Genomic DNA, 22,048 nt, shown 5'->3' on the forward strand with positions numbered 1-22,048 from the left:
CTTCTTTTTCATCTGCCACCAGAGGAGGTTATCTTCTTCTACTATTACCTTGGGGTTATATTGTTTTTCATTCTCCCGTGTCTTTATATTGCTATACGCATTGATATACACGGTTTGTAATTTCGGGGTTGTTTTCGGGCTTCATATTTTCCATTATATTTTGGAGCTTCATGCTTTCGTTCTCTTCCCGACTTTAAGTCAAGCGAATAATGGTCCAGAATTCGTAGCTATACATTTCAGAATGAACATAGTTAATGTTCTAAGAAGGTAATCGTAATGGCACGATCTTGATTTGTCAAATTACCAGAATATCCGGAAAAGACCGAATCATCAAGAAAATATTTTCTTGATATGTTTAGAGGTTAAATAGAATAAAAGAGTTATGTAACATGGTTCATTATGAGGGTGGGATCTGTGAACCTTTATCACGTTCCATTAGAAACTCAGCATGACTTACTGTAATATAATCACGTTGATCAAGTGTCATTATATTATACTAACTCATGCTTCAGTTCCCAACATTACTTCAAAACATCCATTTTTTCGAATTTTTCAGATTTTAGAAACTAAAATAGTTTCTTTTATGATTTAACACAGATAGTGTGAAGAGATAAATAATTTCGGATGATAATAGTTATGAAGATATCTTCAGAAATATCGAAGATATTTATAATGAAAGATATGATAATATCTTAGAATTTCTAATATCGAAGGATGATGAAGAATATGTTCCGCAAGAATTTGAAATAAGTAAGGAGCAAGATATTCGCTAAATATTTCATCAAAAACAAAATCATCTAGATTCTTTATGTATAAGTTTAGTCCCTGTGACTTGTCCACAGTCTCCTTTATGGTTTGCTCAATCCGTTTTTCAATTCCAAACCTTCTCTTTTTCTCAGCTTTACCACCATACTATTCTTTATCATCAAACTTTTGACTGTTAAAGTCGTTTACCGTTTTTGCTGCTTTATCAGCATTTTTCCAAAATTAGGAGGACTAGTTTCACAGTTTGGGGTGTTTTTCAGAAACTTCACATTCGAAGTATCTAAGTCTAGAAGATAGATGTTATATGTTTATATATAACTGTTGTCGTAGAAAACGCTGCGAGATTCAAAATACTGATTGTTAATTCCCGGTGGTTGGTATGACAATTACCGTTACAAGATGTGGATGAGTACATGATCAGATTTCAAGGTATATATAGTGATTTCCGGAGAGATTTAAATAGCATAGTGACGGAGTCGCTAGTACATTTACTGCTAATATGATGGGATATAAAAGGTTCCCCGGTAACAACAATAGAAAGGGTAATCCTATATGTCAAGGTTTAATTAAGGCTTATCCAAATGAAGTTGACTTGCTGAAGTTGTGACAAAACTGGATACTTGAAAAGGAATTGTAAGATTATTTTCAGTAATAATAATGCCGAAGGATTTATCACAGATACGTGTTAAAGTTTTACTTAGGTTTCGAGAGCTTTCCAGATGTATGATTATAAGTACAAATCTTTCTTCTCGTAGATATCGTGTAGTTGGTTTGTCTTCTCGTTTGTTCATTAGTTGAAGTGTTTCCAAGAATTTCGATGGGTTTGAACGCAAAATGTAATCATATGATGTTCTAGTACTGTTCTGAATTCAAAGCATGGTTTTTGAAGCATGGTTTTGAAAGATGTAGGAATCTAAGAGTGATGTTTTTCGTTTAATCTTGACTTGGATTCTGATCTATCGAAATCAGAATATGAAATTGAATGAAAATGGTTATTCTGCGATGAACAGATACGTATATCTATAGGTTTGAGCAGTATAGTTAATGATTGCTGAATCAGAATTGAAGAATGTATAGTGTAACATATTAATTGCGAACTTATATATCAAAGTTATAATAAGGCTTATTCGAATGAATAATTGAAGTTGATTTGTTGGAGCTGTGACAAAACTGTCTATGTTGAAAAGGGTTTGAAAAGTTATTTTTGCTAATAAATGTCAAATGGTCTGACACGATTACGTGTTAAACTGTGACTTTGGTTTCGAGAGTTTTTCAGGTGCATAACTGTGAGTAACATGTGGTTGGATCATCATCTCGATGGTTCATTGTTTGAAGTGTTTTTCAGAAATTTCGGACGGTTTGAATACATATTGTAATCGTTAATATACATATGATGTTCTAGCACAGTTTTGAAATCAAAGTATAGCTTTGAAAGATGTAGGGATCTAAAAGTGATGATATCGGGTATATCTCGACTTGGATTCTGATATGTTAAAATCAGAATATGTAATTGATTTTGAATGAGTATGGTTGTTTTGATTTCTATGAAAGAATGTTTCCCGTTATGAAAGTAGTTGATGATTGGTTGAATCAGAATCGAAAAATGTAACATGTTAATTGTGAATTTATATATCTCTAGGGTATTACCTACCCGTTAAAATATTCTCATCATTAACAGTTTGTACAAAAGGATTTTCAATTACAATCTTTATGAAAATATATGTATGTATATTTCCTTCAGATGTAATATAGATTTAATGAGTTATTAAACTCATTTGATTTTCGGTTGGAACTAGAAACGAATAATCTCTTCTATATTAAAGATTACATAATCGTCGCAGGATATTTCTCCAATGAAGTTATGAATTAATACTTCATCGTTTATGGTTATTAGTATTCTTCGGTGCCTACAGTGCGTATGAGGTTGATACTCGTGGGACAGATTGTGAGGTTAAGGTTTACGGTGCGGATGTTATTGTTGGTGGTACTGGTACTGTTATTGGTTGTGCTGCTGGTTCTGGTGGTGCTACCGGTGCTGCCTGTGATGCCTGCAAATTGTGCATCATATTCTCCAAAGCCACAACTCGAGCGCGAAGCTCGTTAACTTCTTCTATTATTCCGGGATGATTGGCGGTTGGTACGAGAGGATGAATAAAGTTTAAAATTCTAGTTATCATATAATCGTTGCGAAATATCCTGGAAATGAGGGTAAAGATAGTGTTTCGAACGGGTTCGCCGGTAAGTGCCTCAGGTTCCTCACTAAGAGGTGAATTCGGTTGGTGGAAAGGATCGCCTTCCTCTTGTCTCCATTGATTAAGTTGATTACGAACCCATCCCCAATTCATCCAGAATTGGTGATGACTGATTGGTTGATTCATTCCGGTTACACTGCTTTCGGAACTCAGGTGGAAATTCATATCGGAATCCGAAGAACTCGAATTACTTGCAGAATTCATCTTACACGGTTAGATAAATAATTTTCGATGTGAAATGATTTTCGGATATCGGATGATATTTTAATTACATAGAATACCTTTATATAGTACAAAGGATCCGTAAATTATGGAGAAACTTTCGGAAACTGTCAAGTAAAGGTAACAGTAACAGATACGCTAAGATATTCATTTTGTTTATACACTAGTCATGCAATCCATGCAATAAGGTGTGTCTAGACTACAAATGATAAGCAGGTAATTTTCCACACTAAGGAATGATAAGCAGGTAATTTCTAACAAAAAAAAAAAATTATAAGCAACAACTTTTATCATGCAGACATGGTCGAAGTCCAGACTCACTAATGTATCCTAACAATAACCAGTTAGACACACTAATGCAAATTCTGGTTCGCTAAGACCAACGCTCTGATACCAACTGTGACGATCGCTCCAAATCCATATGGACAATACGTCATTCATTGATTTCATTGCGAGGTATTTGACCTCTATATGATACGTTTTGTAAACATTGCATTCTTTTGAAAAGGCACACCATAAATGAATATTTAAATCAAAGGTTTTCAACATCTGATGATTTCTACATATAGACAATCACTGTAAATAATAGTTTACAATAGTACTTCCGTTGACAGTACAGTCAAAATAAGATACATGGTGATGATTTGGTGAATGCAACGTTTCCTTGAAAAATATGCCATGTATGACTCCATGCACATAGCTTGTCTAACATATAAGCAGACAGCGGAAGACTTCTAGAAACCTGAGAATAAACATGCTTCAAGTGTCAACACAAAGGTTGGTGAGTTCATAGTTTTAATATTACACATAATCCGTATATCAATGTGGATTTACAAAAGTTCAGTTGTTTTATTCAAAACGTTTATCAATAGGTTTTACATAAAAGGTGGATCACAAGATTTCAGTTGTTTCATCCGAAACGTTTATCAATCGGTTCTACAAAATTGAGCACCCTGGTAACTAAACTTTAATGCTTATATAATTTGTACCCTTTGTATAATCATCTTAATAATACACGCAAACCAACGTGTACGCTTCTCAAATAGCATACGTCCGTTAAAAGGCTAGTGCTCTAGCTCGGACGGGGATATCAAGCCCTATGGATCCATATACTACTACTCGCGCCTACCAGTTCTTATAACCGACAGTTACTAGTTACCAAAGCTAAGGGATTTTTGGTTCAAACTCGGTGTAGAATTTAGTATGTACTTGTATCCATTGCGTTTAAAATAAAGTGCATGTATTCTCAGTCCAAAAATATATAATGCAAAAGCATTTGAAAAGGGATCAATGAAACTCACGAAAAATCAGTTTTAGTATTTGTATTCATTTCATAAAAACAGTTATAAAAGTAGCGCATGTATTCTCAGCCCAAACATATATATTGCAAAAGCATTTAAAAAGGCTTCTCATGAAACTCACGCATATAAATATTGTATATCGATTAACAAAGCATTTGCATGTATTCTCAGCCCAAAAATGTAGAGAGTAAAAGGGATCTTATGAAACTCACTGTTTAATATTGATATACAATATTGCAGGAAAGCACGTAGACGCATCGGAGATGATAAACACGAGGTTTGATTCACAAAAAAATACCCCCGAACATTACCCATAACCTCCTTGGCAATAACCCATAATTTCCTTAGCTCTAGCTTGCTCGAAAACTCATTTTGAAAATTACTTGGACAGCACTCCGTCGTAATATTTTATGTACATTATTATTTTTGTATTGCAAAAATAATAACACTAATAATAAAAATAATAAGATTAATAATAATCTTATTATTAATAATAATAATAATAATAATAATAATAAAATAAATAAATACGGAGTAAAAATAATATATATGTGTGTGTGATTTATCTGGCCAAAACTCGAGAATTTATAGCACTTGGCCTGAAATCTGGAGTCATGTGGCAATAGTGATTTTCGAAAACACTGTAGCATTTTGAGTAATGTGGCAATTTGAAAACACTGTAGCAAATTAGTATTTAACTGGTTCATCTTAAACGCTTTAGTTAACTTATCTAAATATCAATTGAATCAATAAACGAATGTTACTATCGTTTATTATATATATGTATATATCTTTTTAATATACATAAATCAGTTTTTAAATACACATTGGACGTTATTTATAAATAAATTTTAATAATAAATATTTAAATTTATCATATACATTAAAATAGATATTTAAACCAATAAGTTTAATGTACGGTATCAAACAATTAATACATTGTTACCTTTTCATGTTATAGTATATATGTATCTTTTTACATATAATTGTTCGCGAATCGTCGAAAACAACCGAAGGTATTTAAATATATAAAAGTAATTCAAAAATTTTGAGATTCAGTTTTACAGACTTTGCTTATCGTGTCGGAAATGTTAATCATACAAAGATTAAGTTTAAATTTAGTCGAAATTTCTGGGTCATCACATATCTTCTACTAGCCAAAATAAACCAACAAATCTCCATCTTTTGGATAGAAGAAGATAACCATGCTTCCACATTGCAAGGATAACCGATGTAGACGCTTCCTCGACGACAACTTCAAGATCCTCATCTTTATGCCGTTGACATTATCTCCCAAGAGACAAAACTTGCATCTTCATCGAACATTGTCTAAACCGACAATCATTGTCATCACAGACAATCATAACTCTTAACAGAATTATCATACTCCACCATAAAGAGTATAGCACTTAGAATATCGCATTCCAAGCATTTCACCTCGGCACATGTTGTTGAACAACCAGCTGAAACTTTATGGTGCAACTTCCCTGTTTGGCTTTCCCGAAAGTCCCATCAGCTACAACATCAGTTTCCACCACACAACCTGCATCAACGCCAAACCAATGCCCATATGTAATTGTGGAACCGCTAACGAACATCCCTTTCCACGGTGGCGCGGACACACCATGAGGATGACGTGACTTCAGAGGAATTCGTCACTCTCCGTAACAACGGAGACAATGTTAGCATCTTTGGAGCCATTTGCCGGATTAGCTCCACCTGGACAATTAACCCTTACATGCCCAGTCTTCCCGCACTTCCAGCATGTCAGATTCTTTCTAGAGTTTCTCTTCTGCCTATCCGAACACAACACTATCGTATCTCCTGATGACGAGACCCCGTTACCTTCCAGTCTTTTCTCCTCGGATAGGAGCTTGCTAGTAACGTCTTCAAACTTCAGAGTTTTCTTCCCATACATCAAAATAGGTTTCATGTGTTCATAAGACGATGATAAAGATAATATCAACCTCAAAGCTTTATCTTCATCATCCGTTTTAACTCCAATAGCCTCCAGTTCTGAAACAATACCGTTAAGAATACTTAGATGATCTGAAATCTTTGAACCCCCATCCATACGCAGAGTATGAAATTGTTCTTTAAGACACAACCGATTTGAGATGCCCTTGCCCTGGTACAACTGCTCTAGTTTAACCCAAAGCTCCTTTGCCGTTGATAACCCGTGCACATTTGCAAGCACGTTCTTTGCAAGACACAAACGAATCGCACTTGCTGCCCTCAAATCCATATCATCCCATTCTTCTTCATCGAACTTACTGCTAGAATCACTGCCAGGAACAAGGGTGGGTTTACCCTTCAAAGCCTTGTGTAAACCAGACTGAATCAACACATCCTTGACTTGAACCTGCCATAAGCCAAAATTGATCATCCCATCAAATTTCTCTACATCAAACCTCATTGGACTGAACTTCGACATCGTATCCGTATCCTATAGACAACAACTTTCTCTGATTTTGCTCACGTTTCGAATAGCCAAAAGATGTAGCAGGTAGCCAGGACCCTTTAAATCGGAAATCCACAACTAGGCCACTAACAAATCCAACTATTACTACGAATCAGAAAAAATATTGTCTAACCAGATACCCTATACGATCAATAGAACTCGTTTCTGATGTGGACGATCCACTCCCGTGGCAACCACAGAGCATACTCCGACTCCTATAACCGAGACCCCCGTCAAACCTGACGCTCTGATACCAGTTGTTGGGAAATTACGGCCTCACTAATTCCCACCACCCAGCCCAACAATAATAGTAAAGAAATAAGAACAATACACAACACAAGATTTAACGTGGAAACTCCAAAACAGGAGAAAAACCACCGGCCCCCAAAGAGAGAAATACACTATATCACAAATTGTTACAATGATATAGACGACTCTCTTAAGCCAACTACACTCTCCAAAATATTTAACTAATACAACTCTCAAACAAGGGTAAGAAAGAAAGAAATAATCAAATACTTAAAGTGTATTGATTGGTGCAAATTGGAATGAAGACTTAGCCCTCCTTTTATAACCAAGTCACTCACCCCTCACATCTTCCTCCCACCAATGTGGGATAAACATATCTTCTACTAGCCAAAATAAACCAACAGCCAATGGCAACTAAATGTATGATATAAACATAAACATAAAAAATATATAACAAGACAGAACCTCGAGAATTGGCAGAGTGGCCGTGCAGGCGAAAACTTGAATCGTAAGCTAAATCAATCACATCCGATCAACAAGATACTTTCCAAGCGAATCAATCGGCTTGTGTGAATTTTTCTTTCCTGCTCCCCTACGCTTAATCTTTATTCGAGCAAGATAATCAGCTGCAATCCACGCAAAGCTTAAATTTACGGTTTCACCCTCACCATCAGGTTCTTGTAATCTTAATGCTTTCTTTACCCAAGTTGGATGATAAGTAACCTGGTACCAAGCTGACGCTTTTCTCTCAAATATCAGATTTCTCTCCTCTTCACAAACTTGGTCAAACTCGGGATCTAGATGGTCAAACACCTTCCTGAACTCCTTCCTCAATGCACTGTAAGCACGTTTAACTCTTTCTTTTAATTCACCTTGCATCTTGCTATTGTGTTTGGGCATTGACCAAATGTGACCCGTTACAATTTCTTCTTCTCGAGCTACATTATACTGTCCAAGAAGCCCATTTAGTGATCGATCATACGACAACTTAGATCTCCATGCATCATTTAAAAAGGTTCCCGCTTCATCAACCTCGAGATCTTTATCATACGGTATGTTTGACGGTTTGATTTGAGTCACATCTGTTCTGATGTAACGGTCATGAATTTGTCGGTATAGTTTCCCAAATATCTTTACAGATTTATAACTTTGACACTTTTCTTTGCCCATGAAGTCCGGGAAAAGATTTGGTCTAAGCTTAGCTGGCATGTCTATGATCTTTCCAGTTTCGGGGAAATCAACGGCAGTAGTTGCTAGCTCTGCCAATTTGATGCATTTTTCGTCTAGAGCTCCATCATTGCTTAAATCAGCGTGGACTGCGTGTGCATTGCATATTGTATCAAGACTATCATTAACCATGTTCTTCGTGAAAAAATCTATGATGTCCTGCAGGGGACAAAAAGTAACACTAAGTTGGTATAATCCATGGATAGGTTAAATGCAAAGATCGAGTAGAAAAGACAAATCAACCCATTCAGTTATGGATGGGTCGTTATTATATTTTATCTCTAATGAGCCAATGTGGAGAATAAATAAATTTTAAGCTATAAAGAGGCTAAATGGGTTGAACGGGTCAACTAGACTTCAAAGTTTCCGCAAGTTTCTTCTAAAGGCAATGTTTAACCGTTAAAATCACGTTATGTTTCTATTCCTGTTCATGTCAAATTTCAATATATGGTTAACCATAACCATAAGCTGGTTGAATAACACTCATTTTTAGAACCAAAAAAAGGCCATTGTTACCCAACTTTTGCACAATACAACCATCTAAAACAGTTCTATTCTAAAAATTAGATTACCATTGTATGATATACTTCAATTATCTTTAATATCTACAAAGATGGACGTTGGGCAAACAGAAGTATCTCACAAACTAAAAGTGGCCCGTTTTGACACATCAGATAGATGAAAAAAAGTTACCGAGTGTTTAATATCGCGGGGTAATGTTTGAGGTTCAGCAGCAGTATACTCCATAAGTGGCCAGCTTTTTTTACTAGGTGGAATAAGCTTTTCATCCCACGTAACAAAATACAAATCGCCATCAAGATCACTTCTGGAAGCTTCATTCATGTGGGGCCGATCTCCCTTTTGCAGAAATATCAAACAGTCGAAAAGATGTTCAAGACCTGGTACATTCACAGCCTCCAAAACCCTAACATCACCAGGATGAAGACAAGGGTTCTTTGCAATCACCACATGACCCTGAATAACGGTTAAGTTTCTACTTGTTTCAGTAAACTTCGACCCGTGTTTAGCAAAATAATTCTCAACCGAAGGGTTTGAAACTTGAATAAAGCATTGACCGTGTTCAAGGACGCCTAACTCATCGAAACACCCCATTAACCACCTACCATTATTAACAAAAATTCTCGATTTTTCACGCAAATCATTGAGTTGCGTGACCCGTATACTACTTAACATCCCTCGTAGATGTGGCTCAATACGAGGCTCGAAACCTGCACCTAACATGATAGACGCTGTGTTCCCACTTTCGGGACAAGAAGTTGTAATTACGTCAAATGCAACAGATGTATCCTCCATCATTTGGTTCAAATTCTTCATCATATTCACCTGCATATCCCAAAAGACTTCATCTTTAACATTTAGGGACGAAAGTAACGTTATTATCTGTCTGTTTAAAAACCCGGGTTGCAACCGTGTCCAAGAACATATTTCAAGAACCGTATGATTTGAGTTGAATTTATACATACTCGGCCTTAATGATAGCTTAATACTATCAACTTTTTTGGGCCACCACGCAACAACACCCTTACATCCCGCATATCTAATCTGATACGCACATGGCGGATTGTCTTTCAAATGCAACTTTTCAGCAACTTCTAATGCAAGTTCAGGAGATATTTTCCCGATCCCGTCCGAGAATGTATACCCGTTTCTCTCGATGTCTTCAAGATTGAAATCAACCTCGTGCCTCGGGACCTCGACAGTTGAATATGTAGATGAGAAGCATTGGCCCATTGTAGAAGCACATTTTGCAACATTTCGGTTGCTAAACTTCCCCATCCATGCTGTAATATCTTTACACGAAATCTTGTCATTTTCAGCAAAAAAACCAAGCAGATCGGTCCCACAACTGGTTAGCCAAAAAAGCCAAGAAACGGTATCTTCTACCACATAAGTAAAACCCATTAGTTAATATATTTTTCACCCGTCTAAATATAGTTGTTTTCTGGGGTATAAAACTCGAGGTAACAATTGGGGCCGGGTAAAAATTGAGAGCGTTGTTATTTAACGTTCTCATTCCTTCATCTGTGAATGTGACATGTAAGAACCGATCAGAAACTGCTCGATAATGCCTCAAAACACGGTTCGATAGTTCAACTTGTGGTGGCAGACAGTACGCCTTGCTTGGAGTAATAATCAGTCTCTTAACTTCAATACTATCATTTTGCTCAATTTGTTTCTCAATCAACTTCGGGCTATTTAACAGCCATCTTTGAACCCACATCAACCGAGAAAAAGCGTCATATATATATAGAGGGTATTGGTAAGAATAAATGTATTTTAAAGCCGCCAAGTTGACCTCCTCGGGTTGACTTCTCAATAGATCGAAAACCTTTTCTGTAAATTGATGCTGATTAATAATGCATCCGTGCAAAACCGAATTTACCAAGAACAAGATATTGAAGGGTATGTCTTCTTCGTGATGAATACAAAGAAACGGGTCTTGCATTGGCATACCAAAATCGGGTTCATCTTCTACTTTGAGCTTTAAGTTATGGTAATTGACATAGACCCTTTGTTCTTCAAGAAAAGCTAAAGCTTTCTTCACTTCCGGGACTTCGCGATACCTGAACGAAACCCGATATGTGTTACATCTCCCGATGGCCCCACTAGGCGTGAAATCAGTGGTCCGGATCCATGGATCATAATCATCCAACATATCAAATGGGAACGTTGTTGCAATATCATCATCAGCAGTTCTATAAGATATAAACGGAGACGATGCCAACTCAAAAACCAAGACCAAATGATCATCATACTCTTTGACAATAATCACATCCCTCATCAAAAACTCGACCTTGAACTCGCATTTTATCACTGCGTGATTATTCGTCCCTTTAAAAGAAAAGGCGGTGTCTCTCGTAAACAAAAACTTACAGCTCCGATCGAATGGATCAATAAGAAAGTCAACCCCTGAATTAGGCCCTCTCCAAGCAACAACAAAATTATATCGACTAGTCAATAGCCCGATTTCAAGAACCACATTGGGAAAATTAAACGGTGTCTCCTTCGTTCTACATTGGTTCATTCTGTAAGAATTCTCAGGTCCCGAACTAACTTCTAACGTATTGCCGTTGAGTACAAGTTGACCTGTGCTTGAATCTTCTATAGCCGAGTCAACTGAATCGGGAAGTACAAAATGCACAAATGCATGAGGTTCAACTTTCTCGTAATCATTGACTCTTTGGATATTTTCGAGGTCAACATCGAATTCAGGATACGTTTTGGGTGGCGTTGAAGACCGTTTTACCCTACATCTATAAATGTGTCCAATTGTTTCTTGCATGTAATCTATAAGCATCTCTGCAGTGACTTGATTGTCGAACCCGCGTACACTGACTTGCGTGACCTCCATCATCTCCCTATCATTACTCTCCGATTCCATCGTTCCTTTAGCGAATTTCAGCGTAAAGTAATAAAGTTCTATTATTATAAAGAAAAAAAAAAAAACTGTCTTCTTTGTATGATCAATCGACTCTTGTTTCAACACCAAACCTGCACCTGATATATACCGTTACCAAAATGTTAATTTAACATCACTTATTTATTAAATTTCGAGAATTCACAAAAAAACAAAAATACAATTCCTAAGTTGCTACTTCTGAAGATAGAATTTGTAAATCTGCATCTGATTAAGAGTAAGAATGTACACAATGTTTCTTAGTTTACGCAACAGAGCAAGTAAACATCTTAGGCGAAGAAGAAGTGAACATGTTAATGTATCAAATGAAGGCTTAAGGCTAATACACAAACAATTACAACAATAAAATGCTTTATTATTTTGACTTTTAAAGTAATACGGAGTACTAGATTTTCTAAACATATGATACATTTTTGCATGATTTTACTTCTTCTATTAACTTATTTAAACTTATAAAATTATTATCAATAATACATAAACTAGTGAACAATCTCAAGCAAACAAAAACAAGATATAGTAATTCCTTAGTCAAATATAGGCAGGATCCATATTTTTCATCAATATATGTAAGATGAATGAAAAGACTAAGAATATCATAAAACTAGATAAATTTATATTTACAATGTAAATAAAAAGTGCAAAAAATGATTATTTTTGACAAATAACAAAAAATCAATGAAGTAAAAACACAACCCATAAACCCCTGAACCTTCTTAACACAGAGTGAGGTACTAAAATTAGCATATCAACAAAACCCTTTTTTTACACAAAACTGAAACCCTAGTAAAGCATTCAATTCAAAGTAACAACGACAAACAATCAAGAGGTAAAATACTAATTAGTAATTACATTGTTCATATGGAAACCCTAGTATAAAAAAGGAATGAATCACACTGACCTTAGTTTTAATTGTGGGAAAAAAATGAAGCCCAGTTGAGGATGAAATATCGCACAACTTGAATACGATTTTTAAAGGGGAGTGTGAAGAACAGGAATTAAAAAACGTGATTTTGTTTGATTATCATGCAGAAACGGCTTTCGTTCTTATTTACACCTGCACCTGCACCTGCGCAAATACATAAAAGATTGAAGCTTTTGATGTGACGGGCCTTAAGTCTGCCCCATGTGTAAGTTCCGCAGCCCATCTTGCTCCTGTTTCTGGCCCGGAAGTTAGTTCAAGGTGGGGTATTGGGTTGGGCCTAAAGGCCTCTTCTGTTGCTATGGGATCTTCTCAGCAGGATCCTACTGTTTTTAAATCGGTCAATGGCGTTTGGCATGTTCCATGATGGATTGCGAGTCTACTTTGTGGTAAAGCATGGACAAATTTTAAGGGAAATTGGCAAAAGTACATTTTTGTTTTAAGTCTTCAAACAATATACAATTTATTAAAAAAAAAAATTGACAATATACATCATTTGGTCGAACATCATTTTAGTAGACCACATGTATAGAGTGGTCGACTACACCTTTTTTTGTTGGTCGATCACTTCAACATGATGGTAGACTACACAGTCTACCAAACATTAAAGAGGAGTTGGTCGACCACTTCAATAGGATGGTTGACTACGTAGTCTTCCAAAGAGTTGGTCGATCACTTCAATAGGATGGTTGACTACATAGTTTACCAAACATAAAAGAGGAGTTGGTCGACCACTTCAATAGGATGGTCGACTACATAGTCTACCAAGGAGTTACTTCACAATGATGGTTGACTACATAGTCTACCAAAGTTAAAAGAGGAGTTCGTGAAGTGGTCGACCAACTCCTCTCTGATATTTGGTAGACTATGTAGTCGTAGACTATGTAGTCAACCATCCTATTGAACTATTGAAGTGGTCGAACAACTCATCTTTAATGTTTGGTAGACTATGTAGTCAACCATCATCGTGAAATGATCTACCAAAATAATGGTCGACCCAATAGTGTACATTGCAAAAAAATTTGAAAAAAAGTGTATATTGTTTGAAAACTTTCAAAAAAGTGTATATTACAAATCGGAAGAATAAATACAAATCATAACACCTTGTCTGTTAAACAATGATATAAATCATTTAAGCACGCGCCCATCTGTATTTCGAGTAGTTGTGCGATCCCCAAAGCCAAAATTCTTAATCGTTTATAGCTGTCTGTTATGAGGGTCTCAAATGTTGCATAATGGTGTCCAAATGATGATGGTACCTTAAGCAACTTATGATTTTATATATCACAGTTGTTTTCTTTATATAACTTTAATAATAAAGAGTAATACACATTTAAATCGAATAAGCAACACCAAGATAGACGTGCACTATTAACGCATAAAAGGTTTATTAATTCAAACTTTCCATTCATTCATTCGATAATAAAAAGAATCCGAATTGCATAAATAATAACAAGTTGAGCCTCATGATAAACTAGACTCGTATAATGACATGTACTTTTACATAAGGGTAGAAATGAATTCATACAGAACGACATGAAATGAAGTGACATAAAACAACTACAAATTGACAAATCAACCCTTGAGTGAATATTTCTTCCCCGAGAAGGCTTGGAATTTCGGCTCTTCTTTCTTCGAAGCCACCTCTTGTTTCGTCTCTTTTGCAACTTCCTGCACAACAGAAAAGCACACAAACTTAAAATCACGCAAGTTCTAAATGGGTATTGCATAAAGTTATGAACTTGGTCGATATTTGACATGGTTGAAGTCGATATCAATCTCATCGTCCACTCCTGGTCCTACAACTTGACATTGTTATTGCATAGAGGCCACAATATCGACCCATATATTTCGTTCAACAGATAGTTGGTTGAAAAGGTAAACAAAGATGGGTTAATAGGACATCAATTAAAGGGGCCGAACTGTCGAGATTCCTATAAAGCATGCAGACACATTCCTAAATCAGTTTATTTAGATATCAAAAATGTATAATAGAGCTTATTTAACTAAACTTGGTAGGCGGTCACAACAATAGTTTTTCTGCATTAAGCATCCAATGAGCAGTTGTCACCCTTTATCAAAAATCAACAATTATGTCATGTAAGATAAGATATATCAAAGTACCTTTTGATTTTGGGGGTCTGCACTACGGCTTGCATTTGAGCCAAAGACAAGTTTTCCCTGTGTTTGACGAGAACTACTCTGTGAAGTAGAACCTGTAGATGGTTGACCACCGCTACCAGACACAGCAGGTTGGTTTTCTTTAGCTCCCGAAGAAGATGAAACGGGTGGGGGCTGGTACTTTAACGGTTTGCCATCCAATCGTCTCCCTGATCCAGTAAACGGGTTGAAGTTTGGTTCCTCAACTGGAGCGGCTTCCCCTGCAAGAGCACCAAAAAGAAAAAAGAAAAAAAAAACACTGCAATAAAAATGCAAGTACTTTTATTTTCCTTCCAAAAATGTATTAAAGCGAGCCTCAAATTCAAACCTTCAGCCGGTGTCTTGCTTGAAGGGAAAGATGGAACAGGTCTCTCGGGCTCCTTGTAATCAAGAGGAGGAGCAAAGTCCACCTCACAGTCAGTTTCAATGATCGTTATCGCATTAGAAGGCTTTGATTCAATGATATCGATGTAGTATTTCTTGTTGTTATAGGCAACCATAATGCTATCTCCTGTCGTCAAGCAAGAGAAGTTCCTAAGCGTTGTCTCTAAGCTGCATGACCAGAACAGAAATATCAAGAGAATAACAATACAATTTCCAATAACATCGTACTAGTATATGCACCAACTTTTCAAAAACTTACATTGCTTTTGGGTTGGAGATATCCAAAAAGTCCTTTGTGTGTGGTTGTAACTTAACATATGTACCCTTGGGAAGGGTCACATTCTTAACTCGCACAACGTCGCCTTCTTGTAAAAGCAAGTTTTCCATCATCTATGTGACCAATTAATGTGTATTAATGACCATAAATAAAAGACAAAAAATTAAAAAAGGAAAGGAAAATAAAGTAGTAAAATGAGTCCTCAAAAGGCATACCCAATAGGGCATATAGATCATGCCTTCTTCTGCAATAAACTCTAGAACCCCACAATGTGAAACCCGCTCAGTAGCAACATTTCGTAGCTCAAACAACATTGGATAATCGATCTGAAGAGAAGCTGTGGTACAAAAGTTTTATCATCATTATCATACATAGTATTAAAAGACTTTTCTCAAAGAAAGTTTAGTATAACAAACTAACCAAGGCGATCAAGAGCCGAAGGAGGCATTATAACTAACAACAAAAAAAGAAAATTTACGTCAATTATCACATGATAGACTAATATAGAAAACATTAAAACACTATCATTCAAATTCAAATGCTTCTTACTTTTATCACCATTCTCTAACTGGGGCTGCACCAGCAGAAGGAAAAAAAAAAAAAGAAGAATTGAAGATTTAGTATAATAATGAATCAAACAAACAAGAGCTAAAGTTGAATCATAACTTACACTTAAGCAAAAAATTACAATAAAATGTCTAATGTTCATGAATCACGAACAAACTTTTTATAATATGCTACACATAACACACTTCTAGTGAGCAGTGTAGAAATGAAATAATAACGTGCAATGCCTGCACAGATATGAATGAATTAAAACATATAAGAAAATACTATAAACCTTACCAACCTTATCAATAAAAGATGCAGGGTAGCACCGATATGTTTGCTCAAAGGATGCTCCATGATATCTATAACCACCAAAATACTGCAACCCATAAAAGCAAAACATATAATTATAATTAATATTCAGTAAAGAAAAATACAATCCAGATGATCACATAAATGCAATTCTACCAGAGACACTTATACACCATATAACCTATCAATAATACTGAACGTAACCAATAAATAATAATACTTTAGTGTGTATATATATATATATATATATATATATATATATATATATATATATATATATCGACCAATTACAAATGATCAAGTGCAGGGGCGGACCTATGTAGGGGTAGAGGGGGCCGCCCGCTCCTAGTGGATTTGCAATTTTTAGTGCAAACTTTTTTGGTTTTTCGATTTTGCCCCGGTATAATTTTTATTTTTTTCCCCCAAAACCTTCGTATTTTGTCCCAAAAGATTCGTATTTTGCCCCAAAACCTTCGTATTTTGTCCAAAAATCTTCAAATTTTGCTAAAAAAACTCTATATTTTGACCCAAAACCTCCATATTTTGCCAAAAAAAAAATCCCTACATTTAAAAAAAAAAAATCGCCCCCAGTGAAAAAAAATTTCTGGGTCCGCCACTGATCACGTGTCGAATTTAGATTCTTTAATCCCAGAAACACTGTAGTATTACTAGTTACAGAACTAATTAGCATTGAATCAACATACACAATTAACAGAAATGATTACGAACAAGATACAAACCATGTTTACTCTTCTTATTGGGGTTCAAACTTTCAGCACCCTAGCTGAATAGCACAATCTACGATCAGAGGATGAAAAATGACCTAAAAATGTTAGCATATTATCTGCAATTTAAAACTAATGTACGCCGAATTAAAAAAAACATGAAATTGGGAAAAGAAGTTACCAGGTGATCGACAAATAAATTTCAGGAGAAACTTGGAGAACAAAAAACACCTCGCATCTGTAGAGCTGGGATTAATAATTTTGATAAATAGATTTTGGAGAAATACAGATGAAGCTAACATGCGCCAGGTGCGTTTGTGCACACCGATACTTGATGTAGAAGGCCCGATTAAAACATAGGCCCAACCCAACCCAACCCTATCTTATTTGATAAAAGTCTGATATAATTAATCTAAACGATTCAAATCTTGATCCTCGTTGACAATAACTGTTTAATAATTATTCTGAATGAGAGTTTCAACGATTTAAAATGTAGAATTTGCTTCTGATAAATTGATATTATACTTTATAGTTTTTTATACGTTACATACTTCATTTATCAAGGCTCATTTGATTTCACTTAATAAACTTAATAGTCTGCTTGTTTTATATATCACTATCACTATATATACATTAAAAGAGAGTCTTGATTAACTAATAAATATTTTCAAAACTCCCTTAATCACCGTTAGATTAAAAAACTACGTTAGAATACCCCTTAATTCAACGACTATTAATCATTCCCTACAAAAATTAGCTAATAAATCAATTGTTAAAACACTGATTCCCAAAATAGCCCAATCTAATAATGAAAAAACACGGAACAAGATTCACCACAATCATTACCTAATCCCTTCTACCTTTTTTGTTAAACCTTTCAGGTTTTCTCATACCTATACTATCACCACTAAATCGGCTTTACAACAAACGATAAACGATTGCTATAATTCATTCGCAACCAACAAGAATCGAGATTAGATGATGGTGAATTTGTATGTTCAATAACAGACAGGTATTGCTTATAGCTAATTTATGTTATTATTCATTCGCAACCTAGAAAATTAACAAAGGGGTTCATCGAGGTTACATTCGATTCATTCATGACTCAGAAAAAACAAAACCCTAATCATCGACACTACCGCTTATCAAATTTTTATTTGTTACTGTAATCGCTAATTTGTCACAACAGGTGACGATTATGTGTATACTAAATGTTTTTGTGAATGAATTGTCGCTAATTTGTCACAACAGGTGACAATTATTTGTGTATTAATTTGTGAATGACTATTGATCTTTCAGCTTAATTTCTTTTCTAGAATTAAGTTTTAAGGTATCTACCTCTTATGATCTATGTTCAACCAATTCATTGGTTTGTTAGATAAATCAATGAGTGGTCTATACACAAATTTATCTTTCATCGTTTTAGTTAATTTACCACTTTTAATCAATATAACGTCTTGCTTAATTAGGGTTGGTTAATTACGTAAGTCAGTTGTTCACATGGTACAACTTGTCTATTTTTTATTTTTATTTTTTTTATTTTTTTTGCAATTTGAACCCTACTTGCATCACTAGATTTTTAACATGAGTTCAACAGACTTTTAGAGAGGGATTGAACAATAAAGGTCTTTGCTTGGTCTTTCTCATTTCAGAAAATCATTGGATTCACAGGTAACGTTTATAACCTTTTTATGAATTTATAACTATTTTTTTTTTTTTTTTTTTTTTTTTTTGAGTTGATTTATTTGGCATATTTGTAGTCCTTCCATTGCAAACATGGGAGCGCTTTTGTGTTCAGTATGGTGTAAGTTTTTAAAGCTATCATGTGTTCATGTTGTTTTCAATGATATTTTTGTGAATGACTTAAGAATGTGGTGATTAGTTACTTAGTTTGTATGCGTATATGATAAAATAGGCATCACAATCGACTAAACTAAACATATCAGTCCTCTATAATGATTTGTTAATATTTTAGAGGTTTATATTCAAACGCTAAGTTTAATCTTATTGTGATTGTTGATTATCATGTAGGCGCAGTTGCGTATGAAGCTAATAAGCCCTAATTGATTGACCATGTAGAAGTTGCGCTACTGCAGACCTGTGAGATTCAACTTCATATTATTTAATGAACTCTGTCATACTGATCTCTACACTTGGAATGACAAGGTATACTTTTATTTTCTTAATCTGTTTAAATGCAAATATATAATTTAAAATATAACGGTAGTTGCTTTAATATTAACATACATGTATATATATATATATATATATATATATATATATATATATATATATATATATATATATATATATATATATATACTGATAATTGAGTAATTGTATGTTTCTGATTATATATTAATGAGTTTATTATAGGTTGGAGGTACAATTATTGTTTTGTCTAGGCAACTGCAGGTGATATATGAGCGTCCAACGATAATTTTTGGTACAGATGTCACCCATCCTCAACCTGGGAAGGATTCAGGCACTTCGATAGCCGTTGTAATGTTTTTTGTAATGATCACCATATCTTATATTCTAAATAGTAATTTAAACTAATTATGTACTTGCTAAGTTTAATTCGATACAGGTAGTGGCTTTTGTGGATTGGCCTTAAGTTACAAAATATCGAGCACTGGTCCTTCGCAGCCCCACGCAAGAAATCATTCAAGATCTTTACACGAGTTTTGTCGATGAAAAGAATGGTGTGATTCACAAGGGCATGATCAGGTAATTATATGCATTTATCAAAGATGTTTGAACTATTTTTTTTTTAAACATAAAATTTAAACGGATTGTTTTTGGATATTAAACCGAATACATGTGTTACAGAGATCACCTCATTGCATTCAGAAGAGCAACTCGACAAAAGCCACAAAGGATTATCTTTTATAGGTTGGTGTTACTTAAACTTTTTATGTTCTATTTTACTATGTTCATAATTACATATTACTTATTATTATCTGATAATATAAACTTTTGTTTTTTTGTAGAGATGTCGTTAGTGAGGGCCAGGTTAACGATGTTTTGGTGCACGAGATGGACAAAATCTGTAAGTTAAATAATTTTGTTTTATATTTTGTTGTCGTTGTTATATGTTTTAAAGCTTAAAAAACTGCTTTATTGTTTTTTTTTTTTTTTTTGAAAATGCTTGTGTGTCACTTGAAAAGGACTATATGACGCGGGTTACTTTCATCATTGTGCAAAAACGGAATCACACTTCGTTGTTTCCAATGAATCATGGAGATCGTGCAAGCACCGATAAAAGTAGCAATATTCTTTCTGGTATGTAGTACTTCATATTACTTTTGTGTATTATAAAATATTAAAAAACTATTTCGCGCTTTAGTTTTGTATGGTGTTTGTTAATTGCTTCCAGGGAACGTTGTGGACACTAAAATCTGTCACCCAACCGAATTTGATTTCTACCTCTGTAGTCATGCTGGAATCCAGGTAATCTATATCGATTAAACATAACTTCAATGGTTGTTATGTTTTCTATTTTACCGTTTTTTAACTGATGATTTTGAAAATCTTCTAGGAAACCAGCAGGCCAGCACACTACCATGTTCTATTCGATGAAAACAATTTAAGTGTTGATGCATTGCAAATGCCTGCCAACAGCTTATGCTACACGTATTTCACTAAAATCGTTATTATTTATTATTATTTTTTGCTGAGAATTATACGTTAAGTTTTTGTTGGTTGGTTGATATACTGTTTGATTTATTGGCTGTATGGTGGTTGAACTTTGGACTGTATGCGGTAGGGATGGGTATTCTTTTGATTCTTCATTTTCTGCATTTTTGTTGTTGGGCCGATTTTATATAGGTTGACCCTGAACACTTTTTGTGTCTCATTTGATATAAAACCTATATGTCAATTTATGATTACATTTAACGACAAATTTAAAGTTTTGGGGACTTTAAAGGCGACCCATCTCATCGACCCACTTTATAGAAAATGGGGTTGAAGTAGCTGCGTGTGGTTAGTTTATTTGGGTATCAGACATACATAAATGTTTCAGTTCTTTAGCTATATTCTATGTTTTTTGTTACAGAACCAAGGTGGAGCAAGAAGATTTTGGACTCACGATACAGGTCTGATTGGGTGCTTACATGATTTCGTTTTAAATAATCCACCACCTCGAAACAACACGGACCAAATCAGGTGTGTGAATTCCTACAATGAATTAGCGCAAGACTCCATGGATACAGAAAGCCAAAAAGGCTCCAAATGTATCTTTAGGTGAAACCGTTGAAGCAAGACTCAAGCAATTTTCTGTAATGAACAAGCTTAAGAAAAGAACTTTAAGGGTATGTTTACTTTTTGTTGTCTTGTTACTTTATAGTTTTTATTTTTATTTTTATTTATATTCTATATATTATTCGAGATTTATAATGGTCCAAAAGTGAATATGCGGGTGTCTGATGTGCATTTTGGAAACATTTGTCGAACTGTATAAGACATGTTTTTCTGTTCTCGTGTTATATCCTAATTTGGAAAACGCTTATACACATCTCACAAAATATTCTTATTAAAAGTATCTATTTGTTTTTGTTTTTGTTTTTGTGTGTGTGTGTGTGTGTGTGACTTGAGGAGGAATTAATGTAAGATTTTTTTTCCCATAGGGAGATGTTGACAAGGACGGTTACTTGAATTACGGAGAATTCATTGCGATTTCAGTTCACTTAAGAAAAATGGGTAACGATGATCATCTTAAAGACGCTTTTGCATTCTTTGATTAAAATAAAAGTAGATACATTGAGATCGCTGAATGGAAGCTTTAGCCGATGAACTTGAACC

The 22,048-nt window shown here is 34.8% G+C and overlaps 1 protein-coding gene, 1 long non-coding RNA gene and 1 pseudogene across 3 annotated transcripts; 1 reads left to right on the forward strand and 2 right to left on the reverse strand.

Annotated features, from left to right (window-relative positions):
* Positions 1-7,772: 7,772 nt before the first annotated feature.
* On the reverse strand, positions 7,773-11,880 carry LOC139845023 (RNA-dependent RNA polymerase 6-like; annotated as a pseudogene).
* A 2,378-nt stretch (positions 11,881-14,258) lies between these two features.
* On the reverse strand, positions 14,259-17,306 carry LOC139845024 (uncharacterized). The gene is made up of 9 exons (XM_071835240.1): positions 17,258-17,306; positions 16,507-16,584; positions 16,206-16,230; positions 16,077-16,109; positions 15,872-15,993; positions 15,639-15,769; positions 15,324-15,547; positions 14,960-15,216; positions 14,259-14,506 (listed from the first exon to the last, which is right to left on the reverse strand). Exons 1-9 carry the CDS (start codon positions 17,258-17,260, stop codon positions 14,411-14,413), a joined length of 969 nt encoding a protein of 322 aa, XP_071691341.1. The 5' UTR covers positions 17,261-17,306; the 3' UTR covers positions 14,259-14,410.
* Positions 17,307-18,787: 1,481 nt separating this feature from the next.
* LOC139845065 (uncharacterized) lies at positions 18,788-20,294 on the forward strand. Of its 2 annotated transcripts, XR_011758187.1 has the most exons (6): positions 18,788-18,913; positions 19,274-19,408; positions 19,648-19,744; positions 19,833-19,972; positions 20,075-20,137; positions 20,236-20,294. It is a non-coding gene; the product is annotated as an uncharacterized lncRNA (long non-coding RNA). The 2 variants fall into 2 exon arrangements; XR_011758188.1 differs by lacking the exon at positions 18,788-18,913 and having other exon boundaries at positions 19,123-19,342.
* Positions 20,295-22,048: the final 1,754 nt, after the last annotated feature.

Source organism: Rutidosis leptorrhynchoides, chromosome 4, assembly GCF_046630445.1.
Source record: "Rutidosis leptorrhynchoides isolate AG116_Rl617_1_P2 chromosome 4, CSIRO_AGI_Rlap_v1, whole genome shotgun sequence".
NCBI lineage: Eukaryota > Viridiplantae > Streptophyta > Magnoliopsida > Asterales > Asteraceae > Rutidosis > Rutidosis leptorrhynchoides.

Bases quoted from the DNA above. Each gene is read 5' to 3' on its own strand.
- LOC139845024 (XM_071835240.1), bottom strand. The intron at 15,994-16,076 runs GTTAGTTTGTTA...TTTGTACCACAG, and splicing joins TTCGGCTCTTGATCGCCTTG to CTTCTCTTCAGATCGATTAT. The intron at 15,548-15,638 runs GTAAGTTTTTGA...CTGGTCATGCAG, and splicing joins ATCTCCAACCCAAAAGCAAT to CTTAGAGACAACGCTTAGGA.